The 23027-nt window shown below is 39.4% G+C and overlaps 1 protein-coding gene across 1 annotated transcript in view; it reads right to left on the bottom strand.

Moving 5' to 3' along the window:
- MDFIC2 (MyoD family inhibitor domain containing 2) overlaps positions 1-23027 on the bottom strand; it is a gene marked incomplete at both ends in the record, with an annotated part of 39469 nt that overhangs the window by 15040 nt on the left and 1402 nt on the right. The window contains one exon of the mRNA XM_084292460.1: positions 15-53. Coding sequence (XP_084148586.1) covers positions 15-53 — 39 coding nt within the window. The remainder of the gene's footprint in view (positions 1-14; positions 54-23027) is intronic.

Genomic DNA, 23027 nt, shown 5'->3' on the forward strand with positions numbered 1-23027 from the left:
GCAGGGAGTCTTACCTGAATCTCCAAGAGGCTGTAGGATGGGCTTGTCCAGCTCTGGAAAACAAGAGTAGGAAAGGAAGGCTTCACTAAGAGGGAGAAGTTCCTCAGCTAGTGAGGTGCATTTGCTGTCCCACATAGGCAGCAGTGTTTTCTAAACTTCTTAGTGCTGTGTTCTCTTCAGAGAAAAGTGAGAAGTGAAGCTAGTGGGGCTGGAGACTTCATCCCCTAATTGACTTCACAAGTAAGGAAAAACAGTTCTTAATAGAAGCTGAGAAGTACCTCTTCCCCATAAAAATCTAGCATCTTGTGACCCCTCACTGAGGTTTATTTTTTTCCTCAGGGGACACACCAATATTCGTATGACCAACACAACTCATCTTAAGCAGAGGAGCAGCAGCTCTCTGAGGATCCTGACTGGCTGGTGCAGTGTTCATCTCTGAATCTGAGTGAGTAAAGCTTATGTTTTTGGCTATGTCTTTTTGCTGGCTCATGTCTATGTTGTCTTCACCTGTTCAGCGAAAAGGCTCTGCCTTACGCTGTTAGGGACCACTCTAATGCCCATTAAAGCTGATAGAGATGTTTAACTTCAGGGCATACTGTTATCAGGTGTTGTATCTGCTTCCTATGCCAAGTCATGAAAATCTTAATTAGGCAAAGTCTTCATTAAAATAATTACAACCAAGGAAAACACTGCTAATGAACCTGAACATAGACCTCATTACTGTGTGCTTCATCACAACTCTGTTCCTGTCAATGGTAAATATGAAGATGCTGGACTTGAAGTTTTTGAATCAAGCAGAGTAAGTTATCAAAAAGCTCTAATACATACTGTGTAGTTTTCTGAGTCAAGGCTGCGTGATATACTGGGGGTTCAAATTTAGATCACCTCTCTTTATTTTTCTGTTTTGTGTTGAATGAGTTTTCCTAGGTTTTTAGCTATATTAGAGTTTTGCACTGTTTTTCATCACCATAGTATCTGGATATCTGATAAAATCAATAATGATGCCAAAGCAGAAGATTTAATGGTGTCTGTGACACTGTGTGTTTCTCCTCTGCTTGGAGGGGAAAACATAAGTAACAACCTGACTGGGGGGCTGTATACTTGGGTGGCATTGCTATGCCATAGGGTATGGGAATTTGTGCTGCACAGCTGTCACTCATAAAAAAAATAAATCAGACTATTATTTAGTAAATCTGGGTCTGTATGTGTGAACTGGGAAAAACACTAACCTACCTTGTAAATCTCAGGTCATGCTTGTAATAGTGGAAACCAGAAGCTTACTTGTAAAATGAGGAAAAACTGATCTGGAAGTAATTTGAGACAATAGACAGGGTGCCACAGCCCTGTTTCCAGGTTCCTGATTCAAACATAGCTGGTCTTTGTAGGACAGCAGCAAAGCTCCTGATGGCATGGGTCACCAACACCACACCACAAGCAAGACCTGGAGTCTGTGGATCACTGTGTTGCTGAAGAGATTAATTTGCTTTTGATACCATATAAACCACATGACCCTCTTCTCCTACCCTACACTGATGGGCATCCTGTATTGCTCTGCCTAGTGTGCTGGTTCTTCCTGCCTCGGGGATGTATTAGTTACTTGCTTTTGCCTGTACCAAGGTCCAGAAATGGTTAAGGTGGCATCTCTGACAACCTCTTTCTATGTGGTTTCAACTAGTTTACTTAAAGGGGGATTTTTAATCTCCCCCAGAATATGAGGCAGCTCTATGGTAGTGTCTAACTTGTGTGGAACAAGGCCGCTGAACTTAAGGCAGGAAATTTAAGGTCCCAAACAGACAGAATCACAAGAGCACAGATGAATGGTTTGCAAGTGTGCTGCACCTGAAGAAAAAAAAATAAGTTGCTTGGCTTTTCCTTTCCTGATGGCACCCAAAGACTGGGAAAGGCTAGCAATATCAAACTGCCCACTGGAGCTGGCGACTGCATAAACCCTGACTGTCCCTCAGAAGTGCTTGGACAAATCATTCAAATCCTGTGTGCCTCAAATTATCCCCTACAAAGCAGGGACATGTATACTTCCTAATCATATATGATTGCTTTGGCACTGAAGTCATGACTGTAAGTTAATATTTGCCCGTAAATGCAGTTGTCAATGTCTTGTGGTTGCCTTGTTCAGCTTCAGAAAAAGTCTTAAACTTTTATGCAGTTAACTTCCATGGCCATTACAGTTTATGGTCACTAGTTAACTACAGCAGGAGGGTCAAATTTTGCAGACTGTAGTTTCTTTTCAGCCTGCAGGATTTCTCCTCCTCCAAGTCTGTTTTCTGCTCTTGCCAGTACCCCGCCTTCTGTTTAAAGGCATTAGTAATACCAAATAAAGCTAGAGATGCTCATTATAACGACTAAGTTGTTTCCTTTTTAACCAGAGCAAGTGCTTATGCCAGGTTTGCATGAAGAACCTCTCTGTGTGTCTGGTTTAGGGCACAGTACGCCAATCATTTGGTAGAAGACAAGTGTATTACATGTAATTTTGCTTTTAGCTGTATATTTACTGGAAAGCTGGTATGAGCATTGGTAATCTAATTTTTGCCTGGTTGGAGGTGATGGAAATATAAAGAATGGGAAATAAAAGGTTATTGCCATGTGTGCTGAATTGTGGTTTGGTAGCAGCAGTTGTCTTGTAGTTAAGTGGCCATCAAAACCCTTCTTGGGGTGGCAATAAATTAAAAAAAAAAATAAATCAGAAAATATATCAGTTTTCAAAGAGTAAAAAAAGATGTGGCAATTATTGTGACACAGGTTTGCCGTCTGTTTCTGATTATCCCTTTGGCTGGAGAGTTGGGGTTTCTAATTGTAAGGTTAAGGAATCCTTTTTATCTATCTCTTGCCTCCTAATCCTATGCTAGACAGTATTGTTTTCTGTGCCTTTTGTCTTCTGGGGAAGGAGACAATCTCTGGCTCATGCAAACATCTTGTTAAAGTCTGCTGAGGATTAGGGGGTGTGACAGTTTTCTTGCTGAGCCTTTTTATTGGGGATTTTTATGCCTGCTTTTCAGGGAGGTCTTTGAAATGTCTTTTATGTAGCAATCATTTCACTCTTTCTTTGTTGTCTCAAATGTTGAGGCTGTATTCTTCTCATCTGTTCCTGTTTATATTCTATACTAGCTGGTCATAACAGTTTGGCTTGAAGCTATCATCATGCTGTGTGCTTCTGAATCGCAGGGGTATTGCTAACTGCTCTATGACAGTTGCAAATTCGAGCATTATTTTAGGTCATCTGAAGCCTTAGCGTGGTTGTTTGTATGAAATACAGTTAAAGAGGTTCCAGATGAAAAATAATAACCTAGGAGTTGGGCTTTTCAAGTGTCTGCAGCTAGATACAGGCGTTTTAAATGCTTCTGCTATAATGGGATACGTCCCTCTCAGGGTGGTGTTCATCATAGCAGCTGTAGCCTGGCCTAAACTTCTACAATAATCAAAGGAAGAGACAAGCCTGTCTTGCTGGCAAGGCATTACTTCTTGACAGAAAAAACTTAATCTGGGAATAAGTTGCTCTTGTGAAGAAATGTTTTGTCCCTCTTCCCCATCGTGAAACCACCTAGCAGTTGGCTACCAGCATAATAATAACAAATTAGCCCATACCAGAAGCTAAACGTGTAAGTGACTGAAGTTAGATAACAAAAAGACTAATCCTGACAAAAAAAAAAAAAATTCTTCCAATTTTCATAAGAAGATTGGAAAGTTCTGTTAATCTCACATTTCAATTTTGAAAAACTGGGGCTTTGTCAGTGTTCCTTGAGCCTTTAAGTAAAACAAAAGACTGTTTCCTAATGCCTTTTATGAGCAGCACTCCTGTGTCTTGAGCAACTATCTTGATTCAAGAGTCCATGTGTATTATTTTTAAAATGAACTGGCAAGCACGTGTTCTTGCTGACTTTAATGTGGTGTTTATTTTGGAAAGTATGTAATCTCAGGTACCACCTGGGGAGATCAGATTCAAAGTTAAGCAACAAGCCAGGGTTATGTAGTTTCACTGATAGTGAAGGTATCAGAGGCAGTTTTCTGAGACTATCATATGGGTGGGGAAATGGTTGCATAGTCCTCTGCTTTGAGGTCGAGGTAAAAGTGTTTGTAAAGACAAGACGCTGTTTTGATTTCTATTTTTTTTAAATATGGCTAAGTTCTTATTACCTTACACAATGTATCTTGCTTATTGTTCATCTTTTTCTCCAGTACTTTCCTATAAAGCTGTTTTTCTGTCCTGATCAACAATTTGCCCCACGTAACACAATTCTACCTGCATTTACTTACAGTTTCTCTAGCCTAATTTCTAGTGTCTAAAGCCATATATAATATTGTTCCAATTCACACTTAACCACAAAACCCACTCTTCCAGATATGACCTCAGTTTATTTTATATCACACTTCTTTTTCCTAAAGTATTTTATACATAGCATAATATGCAATGATACGGCACTGATGTTTATCAAAATTGTTTCACACTGTAGTTATTTCTATTCCTGTCTTTTGGATCAAGTACAGTACAGCTGCAGATTAATACCACCTTCTAAAATAGGTTTAATGTGTTTATTTTCTTACCGCATTCACTCCATCCACTAACTTGTTATATGGATTATATTTAATGGGAATCTTGTGGGGCTATCAAAGGCCATTTATTTTCTATTGAAATAACAATTAAGATAACACACAAACTAATATAGTAATCAAATAAACCTGACAAATAACAAACTTTTTTTTTAAGGCTGCGGAGGCATGCTAACAAATCTATTTGATCAATATATGGGATGTGAAAAAAGAGGAGACAAGATTGACTGATGAATAAAATGGAACTGACACAAATAGGCTGACAGCCAGTCGCAAGTCTCTTTAGGGCAAATGCAATTAACTTAGAATAATAGACTCAAATTTGATGGTTAGAAATGCATTTTTATTAACAATCACAGCCTGAATCATTATGCACTCTTATGAATAAAATTGTACTTATACTGAATGTCTGTGTATACATGTATGCATGTACATACAAAAAAGCCTCGTTGAAAGAGAGCTTTATTTTCGTGACAGAATAACTGTATGAGATTTAAAATAAAAAGCACACATAAGTATAAATCTAAATATTCAAACCAGTGATATAAAAATCACATATGTGGTATGCTAGTATTAACGATAAAGGCAATAAGCATTGGTCCCAGGACTGCTTGTTCTTTTGGGACGTGAAATTGCAATCGGGGATTTACAGATTTCATTCTGAGGCAGAGAAGTCATTACTAGAAACATAAGCTCATTCTCTTTACTTTAATAGCTATTTTAAATCATTCATTTAGAAAATACATTAACTATTTATTGTATAGGCAGTACATTTCTATTGGCATTCCATTTTCATGCTTTTTTATAATCCTTTTTAGCAAATTATTTTATTAAAAGAAGATTAGAATTAGCAAAAGGATCCTACCAATTTTTGAAAATGCTACTCTTGAAGAAGAATATTTCCTATTATTAACAGGTATGAGGTATTAAAACTTTAAAGGGACGGAAGATATTCAATTGCTAATGTGTCCTTTTTCTTTTGACCTTCATTGCAGAGGCTGATTGCTATTTGTAAATTACTTTTAAAATTATTAATCTCATTTAATTTCTGAATAAATATAATCTCCTTTTTTATTCCCAAACATCCTTGGGATTTAGATATGAAAAGAATTGCCTGTAGGATACATTATGGTGCAGAAGTCTTACTTCTTGGAAAAGATAAAATACACCATTTAATGCAGAGAAATTCTAGATAGTATTAGCTTTTTGTAATATGAATATGAAACCATGATACCTACAGTGCTTGGTGCTTAAATATCTTGAGAAGGTGTAATGGTAGGAAGTAAAATGTCTGTACTGGAAGTGTCTTAAGTCAGGTTTCCTCAGCTCAGTGTCCCTGCTGGACTACTCCATGACCAGAGACAGTATAGCAGTGAACTAGGATGCTCTGTGGGATGCTCATATAGCTTCTCTATGAGTAAGCTGGTATATATTGTTATGCTTCCCAGACAGTTTCTGGACTGGCTGAGCTGGATCCAAGAAATAGCTGTTCTCAGTTTTTTCCACTTTGAAGGAGGTTTTAGTCTTCATTTCCCAGAGGTGAGAAGTACACAGGCATACTGGGAAGGCAGGCTGCCTTGCTTCTGATGGGGGGAGAGGCCTAGAGAAACCGTAGAGAAACAGGTATGGGGTGAGGCTGGAGAATGGATTTCCTGGTAAAAACCTGGTGTCTGGGGAGTTCATAGGCTGCCACTTTGGTTTTCTACTTCTGATTAGCTATAAAGTCATTGCCAAGAGGGAAAACCTTCTCAGGGAGCCCAATGATGGCTGAAGGTTTTCCAGTCTTTTTTTCTTCTCCTATAATCTAGCTCAGGTATTAACAGCAATCCACAGAAAGGTTTCCCAGGGGCTGCTTCTTGAATTCCTGGTATTGCCTATTCTGAGAGACAATATGGGAGGATCACAGGTTCCAGCATCCCCAAACCTGGTGTGGGCCTGAAAGAACAAAATGATGCACAAATCATGAGAAAATGCTCAGGGGCTTGGACTGCTCAAGGGTTCTTACAGAACTGTTTTTGGTGAGGAGGGAGTAGGACTAGTCAAGTTCATGGTATCAATTCAGTTTCTCCTAAGTATCTATGTAGTTCTGTCACTGGAAACAGCTGGAAGAGTTGCTTCTTGAGTGTGATGCCAGGCAAGAATATGTGTTGTTTTATGACAACAGTTACTTAAAATTTTAAATGAGTAAAATGTCTTAAAACAATTTGCATGGAAGCTTTAGTTGGTAAACAGACTATGGAGACCATATGATCCCTAGATTTAATTGGGGGTGGCTTTTTGCAGTCAATGCACTTCAGGCTTAGTGGGCTGGGTGCTTAGTTCTTTCAACTTACTGGTTTTAGGAGTAAAATATCATTGAGCTCCACACAATGATCTGAAGCATGGTAATATAAGAGAAAGGAGAGTCAGGCCCTGCGTGATGGATACTAATTCTCCACTGATGTAATCAACCGACCAGAACAAGAATGACTCACTCCATCAATACATATCTGAGGGCCTGCTTCAGATCACTTTTAAATTCGTTCACACCAACCTCATTTAATTTGCTTGAATGGGCTTACTCCCGAGTTAGACTGATACATGCAAGAGGAAATCCAGGTCCTTAAGAATGAAATCATAATTAGTTTCTCTCTTAGTAGCTGCTATACTTAAAAACAATAAAATAAAACACAGATGTTTCCAAAGATATATTAGAAAGCAAAAGGGGATGCTTTTAAGTGCATTATTTTTTTCTTAACCCAGTAGCGGTAGAACTGTTGATAATGCATCATACTTACAATATGTTTCTGTTGGCATTGATGCTCTGTGCTTTTTTATCTCCTTTTCAGAAGTTTTTTGCATTAAAAACAGATTAGAACTAACAAAATCTAACTACCAGGTTTTGAAAATACTTCTTCCAAGGAAGATATTTTTCCCCAACACCTGCCATTTTTTCCCCTACTGCATCTTAAACCTGTTCAGGTTCAGAACTGATTTCACCCTTTCATGATCCCCAAATATTAAAAGATTCCATTCCCACTCAGTTTAGTTTCCTTGTTTTTTTTTTTTTTTTTTTGTCTGTTACAAATATCGTTTGGCCAAGATGTTCTCAATGGAACAAAAATACTTTCTGTTCACCTCATCCTCGAGCAGGTGCCAGGCAATCTGCAGTAGCTATTCTGCTACCTGAGCAGTGTGCATATTTAGCAACACCAGGCCAACCTTCACTGTCACAGCATGGAAAGTCAAAAATAGATGACAGAAACATATTTCTTTCCATGAAGATTTATGCAGCTAGGTAAAAGCTTCACATTAACAGGTTTTAGTGGAAGGAAATAATAGTTTTGGAATGAAGAACCTAGACTATAATATAAAAAGTCTCTGTATTATATATACACTTGAGTAGATAAGGTTAGAATGATATATCTGTATATTCCTGCTTTCCTCCATGAGTGTTCTGCCAACAACCTGTTCTCCACATCAGGTGTACACCTCTTCCCTTATTAGCATTCGGTGCTGTGGCTGGGAAGCTACAAAAAAGTAAATTGCTTACAAAAAGCCATATTTGTAACTTATTTAATGGGCACAGCACTGGCTTACTGTGTGATTCTAGGCTATCCTTAAGGCTGGGTTGCAGTGTACATCATGTTGTGTTACTGCCACAGTTGGGGGGAAGACGCAATATTTTAAAGGCGAAGAATGATGCCAAGAAGAATCACAGATGATGGGCCTGGAAAGGACCTCGAGCTCAGCTAGTCCCAGCCTGCATGCATGAAAGTCTCTGCAGGCTAACCCCTTAGGTGTCTTCTCTCATTTCTTCTGAGACACCACTAAGTGACAATGCCTGAAACTCTTCCTGAGGCAGAGTATTGCCTAATCGTCCTTTCTCGGAAGACATTTGCCTTCCATCCAAACTAAATTTTTTCTGCTCCCAAATGTGTCCTGCTGTGGAAGTGGAAAGAAATGTAACTGGGTAAATAATTCCAAGTGGAATAACGCACTCAGCACTGCAGGGTCTTCAAAACTTGATTTTTCTGGAATAACTTGATCTTTTCTCCCTGTTCTTGGTGGTGCTGCTTGTGTATGCTTTCAGAGCAAAGGGTTGCATTTTGTTGTCATGTCTCTTTTTAAAAAATGTGTAACTGTTAAAGATGCCAAGGCAATTGTTATTTCAACTCTTAATTTGCTGAGGTTTGATAGATATTCGGTAGATGTTTTATTATCCCTGGCACGGCTTATTATAAATAAAACAAGGGATTGACCTTGTTTCAGTTTTTATGATAGTGCTAATAAAGTTCTCTGGCTCCCAGATAACAACTGACAGGCCCTGTACCGCAGTGAAAAGTTATGGTGAAGACTCAAGTGATGGTTATTGTCCAGTAAACCTAGAAGACACATTTTAGTAGTATGATAGTCCAAAGTTAACTGTAGTGACCGGTGATTTCTGCCACGGCCAAAATCTGTCAAACTAGGTGCTCAGTGCAGATACAGTTGAGAAGTTCCTGTCCCTGAAAACTATGTAAGTCTGTGTAGACAATGGAGTCATGGTGGTTTTGCAGATGATAAGCTACAGCATGGATACTGGCTCATTTTTTTCCTGATGATCACGCAGGTAAGCTTTCTTTAGGGTGTTAGATGGATAGAAAAATCCATATTTTCTCCAGTTTTAAATACTCTTCAAATTGGTTATAATCATCTTCCTTTTTTTTAATTTATTTATTTATTTATTTATTTTTTTAATTTTTGAAAAGGCCTTGCATCATTTTCTCCTGTAATCAGGGAGAGGGCAATGTGGATTCATTTTCTAGGTGGCTTTCCATCTGTGTATGGTGTATCTTTTTAATTCCTTAGGTTCAGTTTGAAACCTTCAAAGAAAAATATTTACCTAATTTCAGTGAAACTGCTAATGTTCTCCCAAGAGAAGGTGAATTTCTGAGGGTTCCCTTTATGCTTCTCTTAAAACAAACCTTCCCAAAATATAGGAACAAAACCCACAAAGTTGCACACCTATATAAAACTGTGCTTTCTTGTGAAACTAAACAGAACTGTACCTCCCTTGGAATTCAGAGTAGAGTATAGTTCGCTGATTTTGGAGGAACAGGCTTGTCCAGTACAATTATCCCATTTGACCAGGGCTTGATAGAGTTCATAGAACTTTCTTCAGTAATTTTTCCTTCAGAGTGAATTATTCTTCCCTGTATAAGTGAACAGTCAAACCCCACCACGTATAACCAGAGACCCCCACATTTAAAGCTATGTGCTGCTCCCTGAAAGCCAAAGGCAGTTTTGCCGTTGACTTTCATCGAAGTAGGAACAAGCCCTGTATTTGCAACTTAAAGCAAGTAGGTTAGAATTATGAAGAATGATTATTTAAAATAGCAATGATGTAATATCAGTGTCAATTCCATTATTTTAACAGATGTAAATTTGCTCTGCTCTTGAACTCTGGTGAATTTTAATGGCAATATTAAAGAGATACTATTAAGACTACTTAAAAGAACTATTTGTAAAAAGTGTCTCCAGTTAAGGAAAAAAAGTTTAAATTGCTTTTTTATTCAGTCTGCACAGTTATTTATTTGAATGGTTTTGTATATTACAAATTAATATGTATTAGAAGATAAAAGATCACACTAATATTACCAACGGTCATGGGATATGGCATAGCCTATACTGTTTAGGCCAAGCAAATATACCTCATATCCAGCTGTAGTTTAGGTAGCTTTCACCATAGGACAAATACTGACTTTATGTATGGTGTCCATAATGTACCTCATAAGTACTTTAGGACTGGCTAACTTTAGTAGGGTACATCTACTTACCTTGCAAGGCCAGTTACAGGTCAATGCAGTGTTGTACCTGGCTGACAACTGCTGTCACTTTTCTGGAAGTCAAAGGAATTTAAGGATTTAGAGGTTCTCAAAAGATCCAGTTCTGATTTTACTTGTTGGTTTTCATGCAGCCGTGTTCCAATGGGATACTGATAGGAGAAGGTCAGTGTGGCAGGTCCTGGAGACCTCTTAAAACTTCTGCACAAGGCTATTAACATCTGCTGGTTTAAGAAGGCTTTATTTTGTGGAGTGAAACTTCATTTATTTTTTTAATAAAGCAACAATCCTGGGGCCCCAATGCAAAGTTCATAAAATTAAATGGAAGATTTTGAATGGGCTGGCATTGCGCAAACTAGGTTATCACAGGCCAAAAAAGAAGGTGCTGCTACTTGTTTTTCTGGAGGAGAGTTGGGTAAGTAATAAAGCAGATACTCCATAAGACTGAATCAGAGAAAGCCATATTCTAATAATTCAATACTGATTTTTTTCATTAAGGGCTCAACAGTTCTGTCATTGAGGTCAATAGAAGTTCTGTCTTTTTTCTGATCTTCATTATCACCTACAGTTAGTAAATTTTGGGTGCTACAATTATTTTTTCTTAGAAACATGCAAAGCACATTTTTAAGTACTCTGCACTGGCAACCACAAACAAGGGTGATCAGTCGGTGATGTTCAGCTACTCAGAATGCTGGATATTCAGAATATCTAAGTATTATCTGCATCTAGCAAATCTACGTTAGCATTGGTACAGAAGTTTTTGCTACTGAGCCCATAGAATGCCTTGAGATAATTGGTGACCAGCCTGCAAAGCTGGGATATGATCTGTTCTGAGTTTAAAAAGGCTTTGGGCTGAGCTTTCACTTAATTTGCTGTAGACTAAGTGTTGAACCTGATGTACAAATCTAGCCAAGAATTTTCACATTTTGAAGTAACTGATTCACCTCAACTTCTATTAATACCTTCAGGAAGTGAGTAGGCTATTTAAATGGTTAATGGCTGAAAAGGATTTAAGACTCTCAAACAAAAAGTAAACGTGTTTTTCACCTTAGCCTCATTAGGAAAGGTAAATATTGAGTGCTCTAGTGAAGCTGGACCTTGTGACTCATTTGACCTAACAATTGTTTCTTCTACTAGGCATTTATGAGTGTAGTCTGAGAGCAGATTCTTCCAAGTATTCAGTTCTGATCCAAGAAAAAAATGTCTCTTTCCATTAGGTTTTTATTTCCTCCTCTTGCTCCAGACAAACCGGAATATTACAAAGGGCAAATCCATGAAAGTTTTTCTCCAACATTCCCTCAGGGGGAAAAGCAGGCTTTTTATCTTAAAATGACAGTCTTTCAGTTGTGCAAAAAAAAAAAAAAAAAAAAAAAAAAAAAAAAAGCCTTTTACTTCTGTAAAAGCCAGCACATAGAAAAACCTAGGCTAACCTGTTATGGCAAGGAGAAGGTGAGGGTGTATTTTGACTGTTGTATGCTTCTGTAAATGCAGATTTAGACACCACTGTGTATAAATACAATCTAAAGGAGCAGATTTTTTTTTTTTTTCTGTCAATAGAAGCTTATGAACTTCTTGCATTGCTCCTCTTTTGCCAGCCCTTGGCCACCACCTCACCCTAGTTTTGACATGACCAGTCCAGAACAAAGTGCTCAGTGCAGCCTGGTTGTAGCACAGTTGACCAAAGCAACCATAGCTTAATCATTTTAGGCTTTTAAAGCAGAGCCAAACACAGCCTAATGGGCAAATCGCAGAAAACTCAGGAGAGGTCTTCTGCCAAAATTCAAACCCTGTTCTGCCAGCCTGCTTGTAACTTACTGGTACAGTGTAGAGTGCTCTTGAGAATAATAAATATATAATCCCATATCCCACAGTCCATTACCACATAGTGTTTGAAAAATTTCCCATTAACAAAACACAGTACATGCAGGTAAAAATATCAATGTGTCTCATTAGAGGGAGAAAAAAATGGAAAATATGTGTTGTATTAAAGCCAAGTTTTGGGCTCTTGTGTAGAGTTTGAGGGGAAAAATGTATTTCTGCAGGTGGTCTCTAAAGTGGAGGAAAGGATACAGTTTCTTGGCTATGCTAGCAATTAGAAACAGGGCAACAACATACCCAAGATGTGGCCTCTAATCTAGGCCAAGGCATTCTTCATCTTCCTCTTCTATAAGAAGCAGATTCAGCAAAATGCCAAAGCACAAGCCTAACTTTGAGCTTATGAGTAATTCTGGTGACTTTGCTCTTGAAATCCTGGTTAAAAGACTGGTATCCAATGTTTGCCTTGGTTTGTGTCAGTGTTGCACAAATTGTTTCAGGTTGCACAGCAACCCAGAGAGTCCTCTGCTCTGATTTTCCTCAGCAGTAATAAAGGACTTGTGTGTGACAGAGAGGAAGGTGGAGCTAAAATATGGGGGGATTAAACCCTGGGGAAAAATAATATAGAACTGTGCGTGATGAATACACACATTGCAGACCCATGACTTGAAAAGCAAACAGACCAAGCCACTCAAAACTCTGTGCATGTAAAATCTTTTCTTGCCATTTTATAGGGATGCTTGAGATTGAAATCAGTGCTGTGAAATACTGGTGGCAGCAGAAGAATAATACACTGGTATTATTCACTTCAGTGTGCAGCTTCTGCTCTCCAAGTGTCAATAATTGATCCTCTGTTGAACCAGATTATGCCTGGGCACAGAAAAGCAGATGCTCAGTTTGTGTAATGGGGCTGGAAGGGAGCTCAATAGCTGCCAGACACCGTGCCTGAAAGACAAGGTCCAAAGAGACCAAAATCTAATTCTTGTGAGTATCTGAGCAAACCGCTTTTACCTGCTCTTTTCATTGAAATAAATCCATAATTACTGTTCTTTTAAGGGAAGAAGCCTTACTTGTTATAGACTTAGAGTTGTACTCACTTTTCCTTGGATAAATGCAAGCAGGTGGAGGATCCTTATGGTTTCCTACTGTCCTTCAGTATAGCTCATGCAAAACTTTGTGCAGCAGTTTCTACCTGGGATCTTTGCACCTCATTGTTACTGCAATGTTTCTGGAGAGATCTCTAATCTATGGGGAGGAAAAAAAAAGAGCCAAAGAAATTGGAAGCTTGGAAGGGGAGGTCTGTTGGTTTTCTGCTCACATAAATTGTCTGCAAAGCACACGTGGCCCTTAAAGGGCTGCGTTAGGTGGAATAATTCCCCTGGCAGTGCAGCACCACATGTTTCTGCTAGCCTGTGTGCTCGGTGCAGCTGCACAGCGTATCACATAACGCCATCAACTGCAAGCGTGCTAGCTTGCCATTCCAGTGAGGCCCCAAGAACTGTAAATAGAAATAGCCAAGAAAACTGTGGTGCAGCACTTGAGCTGCAAGGCCGTGGACACTTAGCTGACTGCCCAGGGCCTGTATTCAGTGCGTGAGACCTGACAGGTGGCTGTGCCTCACCCAAGGCATTTAGTTTGTCCCAGTTGCATACCCTGGTCTTGACTTCAGAGCCTGGATGCTTGCAAGCATGGCGAAGAAGTCTCTGGTTTTCCTGGGGGCTGAGGAAGCACTACATACTGCAGTCCCACTGGGGTGCTGAGAGGAGCTGGGGCTTTCAAATCCTCTTAGTGATCTTACACCAAAAAAGGTGTAAGAACCTCTTTGAACCTCTGTTTGAGAGGTTCAAAGACTAGAAATGACATTTTGTGCTGATTTGAGCCATGCAATCCTCCTCTGAGAAGGATTCGCTCTCTGTTCACTATGGACAAGGAAATCCTATCCATCGAGTGCCTGCCCTGCCTATGTTTTGCAGAGCCCAGTTCTGTCTCTGGGCACTGCTGTTGACACCCAGGTGGGTGGAGAGCAGCTGAGAGCTGCCAGAGCTGTGGTTTTGCTCCTCTGAGCTTCTTGGAAGAGCAACTGGCCAAGTATCAGACAGAACGTAAATCACACATTTCCAGGGGTATGGGAATATGTCTTCTTCTGAAGCAAGAAGAGGGAGAACGATGCTGTGCTCGTCAGGGCCTACGGCAGGCAGGGTGAGAGGGTGATGCCACCTGCCTGGCTGACCTGGAAGGTGCTACCTTTCATTATTTGCATTATTTGTTTTCCCAAGGTTGTTGAGACTATCACCATAGTTCAGCCACTCATTGCTCAGCTATCTGACAAGTTTTTGTTTCGTGAAAGTATATTCACATACTGAAAAAAAACACTTGGGAAAACAATGGTGTTTTACATATAAAACTGTTTTATTTTGTATGAAATTTAACTGAAATGATCTTAATGACTTATGTAAAGTGAAATATTGGGTTTTCCTTTTTCTTTCTCTTTTAGCCCTGGTCTCACACAGGCATATTAATGATTATTTGTCAAAGTCACACTGTTTGCTTACAAGGTACGAAGGCTTTTTAGACACTATAATGACAGCTTTTTATTCACTTGATAATATTTAGAATAAGCCATAAAAGCCAATCTCTGAACGAACAGACCGCTTTTATTGGCTTTTAGTGCTATTACTGCTATCATAAGTGGTAAATTGGCCTAATGCAAGTAATACTGCTGTGTCATACTGTAAAAACCGCTGCTTAGTTTTATATTTTATTTATTTTTCATGAATATTTTTTTTAAAGCAAGGAGACTTCACTATCCTTCTCCAGCTGTTGGTGATTCCCTCCAAGTGAGAGCTGGGGAAGCTTCCTCTGCTATTTCTTTGCATAGTTATTTTCTTTGCATGATGATTGCCATCTCTGCTGGGACGTCTGAATGTAAAGTTAGAGACAAAGAGTGAGTCGAGGAAAATCATCCTGAATTCAGGGTGTCCATCTGCAGAAGGGGCTTTCAGAGAACCTTAGGTGAAGCAGGCTCAGTGTATTTATATAACATCAGTTTTTTGATTATGCTTATCTTTGTAATAGGAATATTATTCATAACATCTGCCTCTCTGCTTCCTTTGCCTCCTACTTGCTTGCGCATGCTTTTTTGGTATGTGCATGCATGTTTTTTGGTACAGCCTAAGCCTGACCCAAATCTGAGTGGGTTCAACAGAGAATCTCTGGAGACAGCCTCTGGGGTTCTGTGCAATGTCCCTGTCTCTGGTAAACACCTTGGGATGATGCTTCCAGCTAGAAATGACAATAAGTAAAACCCCAAGTCATTACAGCTCTGGCTGTTCTGTTGGAAATAAGAAATTTAAACTTTTTTTTCCCCCAAAGTGACTATCTGCAGCTCATAGGTCACTTTCCTTTTAAATGATAAATAAACTGGAAACAGACAAACAAAAAATCATTGCTTAGCTGGAAACTGAAATGGACTTCACATTTGACTTTTGTCTTGTTTTGCAGTAGTATTTTAAAATATTAAACATTTAAAATATCTGAAGTCGATACATTCAGTCACAACTTTGTCTAACCAGAATGACCACCAGGTGCCATAGGTTTTTTTCCTGTGGTTATTTTGACTTCTTCTGTCTGTTACCATGTTTTTTATTGTATTATCCCCAGAGTATAAGCATGGATTTCAAAGATTTAAAAATCTAGTAATGTAACTTTGTTCCATTTAATTAGTGGATGGAAAAATTATATAATTTTATATACTTTTATTGTACTAATGTGACAGCAATCCTTGAGAAGAAGTGAAGGGAAATTGAAGGGGCTTGCATTTACTTCCAAATTTCTGTTCTTTTATCCTCCCCTTTCTTCTCTTTTGCCCATGCACTATAAAAGTGGCCTCTCTTCAGTCAGGAGTACTGACTGATTTATCAACCATGATGTAAGTTTAGGACTTGCAGTCAGCATAGATATGTCCATATGACAGTACTATAAGGCATTAAATTTAAATTTAGAGTCAATTTGGAGTTATACACGTAGCAATATGGATTTCCTGGTACACTGGGCTTCTGTTAATCATCGAAAGCAAAGTTAAAATTAGTGTGTTTTTGGCCATTGAACATTCAATGGCTTCAATGTGAGTGTAGCTCCCAGGATGGAAAGTTGAAAGAAGTGCACCTGATAAAAATATGTACAAGAAGCAGTCCTATAAAAGTTTCTGTTGCCTGAGGATGGGCTCTATTTTTCGAAGACTCCTCAAGTTATTTCTAAGCTCCATGTATTTAGTGAGAATCATGCAAACAACCAGCATGAAATGTGGTGAGAGTTAACCTGGAAGTGCACTTTTTATTCTAACTGTCAACACACAGGTCAGAAACCCTAGGAAGGCTAGAGGTAGGAAATACCTGGCTGAATTTGGCTTAGTGATATACAGTAACAATGGGGGTGAGTGCTGCTTTATCTGAAAATCAAGAGTGAGACGACAGAAACAAATGTTTTTTGTCTGGGAGGGGGGGGAAAGTAGCGTTTTAAATTTAGCTAAAAGTTGAATATTTCAAAGCCAAGTGTAACTTCACTGTGTTATACTATGAGGCTGTTAAAAAAAATTACCCTAATGACAGAGAAGAGCCTACTTGAGTAATAATCACAGATTTAACTGAACACATGCTTGAAATTATTTACTTTCAGTATCCTGTGGGAACAGGAAGAAGAATCAGATTCTAACTATAATTTTGACATTAAGTATTTGAGGATGTGATTGTATTTTGCCACACGTTAGTTGCCATGGACATGCAACCAAAAGGGACAACGGTGTTAAAAGGGTTTAATCTTTTTTTGACGACTATGTCTATGAAGATTGCATAACAGACAGCTCTCCTCTGTAAATCTGATGTTTGATGCTTGCTTCAGTAGGAGGATAGAGATTAAACCCGTATTTTGCTCTGAAGAACTGAAGTAACTTTATTTACCCAAATCTACATGTCTACTTCTTAAACACAGGTGCGGTAGTATAGCAGAATGGCGTTGCTACCTGCATCTTTGGTGCTGCAATAACATTTTCCTTCTTTTGAAACTGCATTTAGGCATCTTTTTTCAAAGATATGAAGAAACATAATTTGTCAGTAATCAGTTCTCAGATGTCTCAACACTATCAAGGCAATGTTTGTGTTTTTCTGCAGAGCATAACAGTGAGCACTGCATCTACTTTATCCCTGAAGCCTACTGACATATTCAGGCAGAAGTTTTTCTTCCTGCACATATTTCTGCACTGTGTATATTCATTTATGTGTGAGAGAAAACATTATCATGTTTAACTGCTGCAATCATAAGCACATTAAGTAGACAGATAATAAACAATCCATCTGAATTTATGATTAAGTTAATTGTGTCTGTGTTTTTCTAACATGTTTATTCAGATTAAAGACTGAAATTAGAATGAGACTATATATAATCAGGAGACCCTAAGAGACTGTTTCACTCCTATAAAATAAAAATTAATCTAGTTTAGGGGGATAGCAAAGATCTCTGTGCCACTTAAGTATCTCTTAGGTGGTAAAGAAGCCTTGTGCAATTCTCTTCAAAGAGATGAATCTCAGTTGTAGTAAGAGTCATAAAGAAACTTGACTGACACCAGGGGTTTTAGCACCTAGTTTTTGCATATGCTTTTCTGCCCAGCAGGCACCAGACTCCCAGGTTCAACACACAGAGGATGAAGTAACAGGGAGCAGCAGTAAGCTGAAGGGAGAGGTGTGGGAACAAGAGGAGTCAAAGTAGGGAAAACTACTGGGAGGTGCTGAGGAGAGGGGCAGCCTGAATGCTCCACTTGCACTGGGCACCTCTACCAGCCCTTGTTCCTGATGGAGCAGGAGGAGATGGTCTAGTCCTGAATATAGGAGGAGAAATGAGGGTTCTGCTGTAACACACGTACTACTAAAAATAAACTAATTACTGACTACCTGTGTTTTTAATGTGGAGTTACAATTTTTTTGGCTGCACTCATTCAACCAGTGGGAAAATCCTGAAAATTTTGCCCTATTGTAATGAAGAATAGGATTCTTCTGGAAGACTTCTATGTGGTGAATGATAGAATTAAAAAAAAACCACCACCATACCACATCTTCAGGTCTTCCTAAGCACTGGCAGTTAAACAACAATCTTTTTCATCCATTTGTGGAAATTCACAAAATTTAGACAACCCTAAATAAACCTTGCATCTACATTTTTACAACAAGTGTCTAGCCTGGGAGAGTGACTTTAAGATAACCTTACCATCTAAAGAAATGCCATTCCTTACTGTACATTCATTCCACCTATGTGGCAGTATTTGAAGTCTTACATCTCTGAGGGCTTTCCAGTTCAAAGATCAAGGACCACTCAGTTTATAAAACCATAATTAGGAGTGGTGAGCTGGGACCATTGCAGGTTTCATATACTTCCTCTCCATTGGAAGAGAGTCTTTAAATCTGCTGTTTTACAACTTAAAGGAAGGGTTGTCTCAATTAATTCATTTGGTCATAGTCCTGAAGCTGACAAGGCATCTTCCAGGCATTTGAGCCCCCTGGGGTCCTTGTCATCAGTTTTTAAAAGTGTTTTTCTGTGTGTGTGTCTGTGGTTCTTATCTGGAAACAGTCTGCTTAGATAACAGTGTTCATTTTATAAGAATTTGGTGTTTTCTGCTGCATGAAACTGAGAGCTATTTTTTTTTTTTTTTTGCTATTGGTATTCTATAAAGCTTTTCAGTCCAATGACTTAATTCAGGTTTGAAGAAAAGAGAAAAAGCTTCTGGACCCAAGTCAGCAAAATGCAGGAAACAAATGTCCAAGTGTGTATGTAGAATTACATTCATTGACTTCTGAGTTTAGAAATAAATTATGGAAATGACATTTAGCTACCTAAATGCAGTGATGCAAGTTGGATTGGAACACTTTGCTGAGAATAATCTCTCTGAACCCAAAGCGCAAACCTCATGCTGGCTACTCCAGCCCCTGAAAATCAGGGGAAAGCTGGAAGGTTTTGAAAGAAATGAGAAACCCTGGAGAGATTTGGAGGCTAATTCCCCCTGTGCAAAACCAGTCTCATTGCATGGTATCCTTCCTGCTTCATTACTTTTTGGAAAAGTCTCTTAAAACCCCTAGGTATCCAGGGAGAAGGGTATGCTGCGGAAAAGATGCTTGAGTGCTGCAAGAGATGAGTTTATTTGCAGTTCCTCCAGGAATATATCCCTGGGTAAGGCTATGGGGTGTTATGGGGAGGGTGCAGTTAGGAGTTGCCTACTCCCACCTCAGATTTCTGGGATGTGTCGCTCAGAAGGGTGGCACAACCTCACCCAATGGGATTATTTCTGGAGTAAGGGATTATTTGAATAATGTGAATAATGTCACTACAGCCAGGTCTCTGATATGAGTAAATCTCCCTTTTCATATGAACTGTGGTCCTTGGAGGGGTGAAATATAATCCCGAACAGAGGCTCTATTTACCACTTAAGCCTTATTTTATGGTTTAAGTGCTGACCTTGCACTGACCCTCAATACAGGGCTGAATTTTAGCCTACAGCGAAAATCTGCTGGCTAGAGCAGCCGATTAAAGAAATCAGGGTTAGACTCCTTACTCTTTGCAAGACAATGAAAACAGGCTTATTTTTGACAAAATGTTTCTGATTTATGAGAATTTTAGTGCAGAAAGGGGCTATTTTGGAGAAAGTCTTGAAATTAGCATTTCAGTTATATTTTTGGCAGGAGAGCAAGGAAGCCATTTCATTAACTTTTCACTGGAAGTTATATATGGAGGGCATTTGTGTACACAGCTGGGCAGCATAAAACAGGAGGGCTTTGTGTGAGAATATCCCGAAATGAAATTTCATTTCTGTGCAACTTGGATCTGCGTTCCTGGGCTGCCAGGGACAGTTTGGGATGTAACCGTAGGAGGGCAGTATGAGGCCCTCGCACTTTCTACCTTGTGCTCAGTCCTTAGCAATGGATGCAAAAGTAGTGAAGAAACCACTGCTGGCCCCTGTGCAAAATCAGTGCCACCTTTTACCGCCTAACATCAGTCAGATAAGCTCCTGCCTGCTCCCATGTATCCATATGGCTGTAATCATCAAGTGATGCTGAGAGATTAAATGTTTGTAAGGATCTCCAAAAGCCACATGCTGAAGCTGGTGTGAATTTAGCGATGCTTTGACCTCCCTTCCCACCAGATGGCTGCTATTCTGGCAGGATCACCACGGTGGTGGAAGGAGCCCTGGTCCACGTGGAGGAGACATCTGTGGCTGTGAGTGAGATGCACGAGCTAGGAGCATCCCTTGGTCAGTCCCTTGGGAGTGTTACTCATCCTTGGGCACTGCATTTCTGAGGGCATGTCTTGTGTGGCTTCCAGATTTCATAGGGCTTCCTCTAAGAGCTGTGCTGGATTAGGAGCCTGCAGAGATGGTTCTTGCCTGGGGTGTGACGGTCTGCTGCTTGCCCATCTTCTGGGTGTGATGCAGAAGGGGATTCATGCCCATGCAGAGGACGTTTCTTAATGTTTCCTTTGAGTTAGATTGAATGTTCTTTACATATATGCATAATTATTTTTTACGCTTTGTCATTTACATAACTTCTGTATGGCAGGGCAAAACAAGTATAAGCAGGAATAGTGCATGCACTGAGGATTCCTGCGTTAGTTTCTCAGGGTAGCAATGCAGATAACTTTGCCAGTGCTTCTTTGCAAATCAGCCCATGTTTCACTCTGACCTGAAGTTGTGTAGACATTTGCATGGGGAGATCTGTACCACCATCTAAACCTGCTTTCCTTCTCCAGTGAAGAGCTCTTCTCCATGTGAAGAAGCAAGTGGAGATAACTGTCTTTGCTGCTGCAGAAAATAACAGTTGTTTGGCTTTACTCATGTGTCTTGGCTTTCCTTGAGTTGGTTCTCACCAATGCTAAGGTCAGACAAATAAAAAAAAAGGCCAATACCTGCCTTTTTCTCATTGCTTTGTACCCGATGCACCTGATGATCTGATGCATGCTCTCCAAATAGGTTTTCTTTGTGTCATCTTCAGAAATAACAGCGCAGAGAAACAGGCTCAGAAAAGGTTGATACTATCAGAAAAGATTGCTGGTATAAATTCTTTTCCCTGCTAGTTCTCGGGATAGGACTGTGACCACCTCTGTCTTCATTCAGGCCCTCAGACCAGGGTGTGTCTCATGGTGTTGTTCAGATCCAGACTTCACTGCTAGGTGACTTAGGATGTTATAGGAATGTTTTAGGTCTTTTCGATAGCCTAGCAAAACCAGACCACATATCTGCCAGTCTGATTCCGTGCGTACAGTTTTATTATATCACTGTAGTTCCACATTCTCCTATATGTTGTGAAGGACCTCAGGCCCTCCACCTAAAAGGCTTTTATAAGCAAGAAATTAAAGGAGAGGGTAAATATGTCATTGTTCATTTTAAAAATATAATCTAGGGCCACAATTATGTAGATGTTTCTCTCCAAGACTGTTCTGGCTTGAGCAGCATTATTTCTTCCCCTCATCATCTTTAACTCCCTGGAGTCTTCCACTGCACTTGTGAAAAGAGAAATGAGTGCAGCACTGGGTGCAAATGGCTTAGAGGTTGAGGCATGAGTAGGATTTTGGGGGGGGTTTCCTGCCCAAGGAAGTTCCTAAAAGCACAGCTCAATGTTTCTCTGTAATACTTTTTACATGGCTGGTTAGGTGTCTGTTTTGCTTTGTGAAAGTATTCCTTCAAAATGAGGCTTTGATTTCAGTTTGTAGGGGCTGGAAGATAGAAAAAAAAAAATCCTCTTCCAAAAAACTTGGAAGATAAATAACTGGCAGCCAAATTAAAATCCCTTCCCCCTGCCTTGATCTAACAGCTTCTAATGTTGAAACCAACAGGTAACATACTCTGACCCACTGCACTACTAGTCCATGAACTACTACTTTGCAAAGCATTGGGAAAAAACAGAAGTCTACAAAAGATACTAAAGCCACAGCCTCGCCTGTATTTTTATGTTTATTTCTGATACTATGTGGTTCATGATTGTTTCTTTTAGAAGGAACAAATAATCAATAAAAAACCATGAACAAAAATAACTTTTCTTTAAAACTGGATGCTAAAAGAACATATAGTCTTCTTACTGTGCCTGACGGAAGCAGTACAAGTCTGTTTTCCACAATTCATTGTTTATTGGAATGCCTGAAATCTATATGCAATGTATTTTTAAAACACTTAAACATAGAAGTTGAGCTTCTGCTCCAGACAGTATGGTTTACCTTTTTCTAAGAACCTGATGTGTACCACAGAAGTGCGTAAAGCAAAGACACAATAATGCTTTTTAAACAACCCAATTTCAATATAATATAAAATAATGCCCATTTTCATATCTCAAGGAAAAATTCTTTCTCTTCTGAGACACTTCAGCTACCTACTGACTCAGCTGCTGTCCAAGGCCTTCAAGGTCCATTTCTCTGCATTTTAGAGAAGGGGTGCAAAGAGACAGCATTTGGCTTGATTTCTGAAGGAGATTACTGCCTTCAAGAAAAAAAAATATATATATATTGCTAATGAGCTAGAAATGCAGAACTGTAGGCCCCTGTAAGAAGGAGATTAATAATAAAAGATGGAGCATGAGCATTACCCAAGCTAAATGAACTCAGGAATATAGAGGTGTGAGAGATGTAACTGGCTACCAGAGTAGGTCTAGTGCAGAGGATAAAAAACCATATGGGGCTCTGAGGGCTCATGCCTACCCTGCTCAGAGACTCTTACCATGGACCAGTTAAAACCCTCTATACCCCTTTTGTAAAGTTGCAGTCTCTGGTGCTGTACCCTATTCTGATGGAATAAATCTTCATTTCAGTTAAGTGCTTGCT

The sequence above is a fragment of the Netta rufina genome, assembly GCF_964035555.1.
Source record: "Netta rufina genome assembly, chromosome: 10".
Classification (NCBI taxonomy): domain Eukaryota; kingdom Metazoa; phylum Chordata; class Aves; order Anseriformes; family Anatidae; genus Netta; species Netta rufina.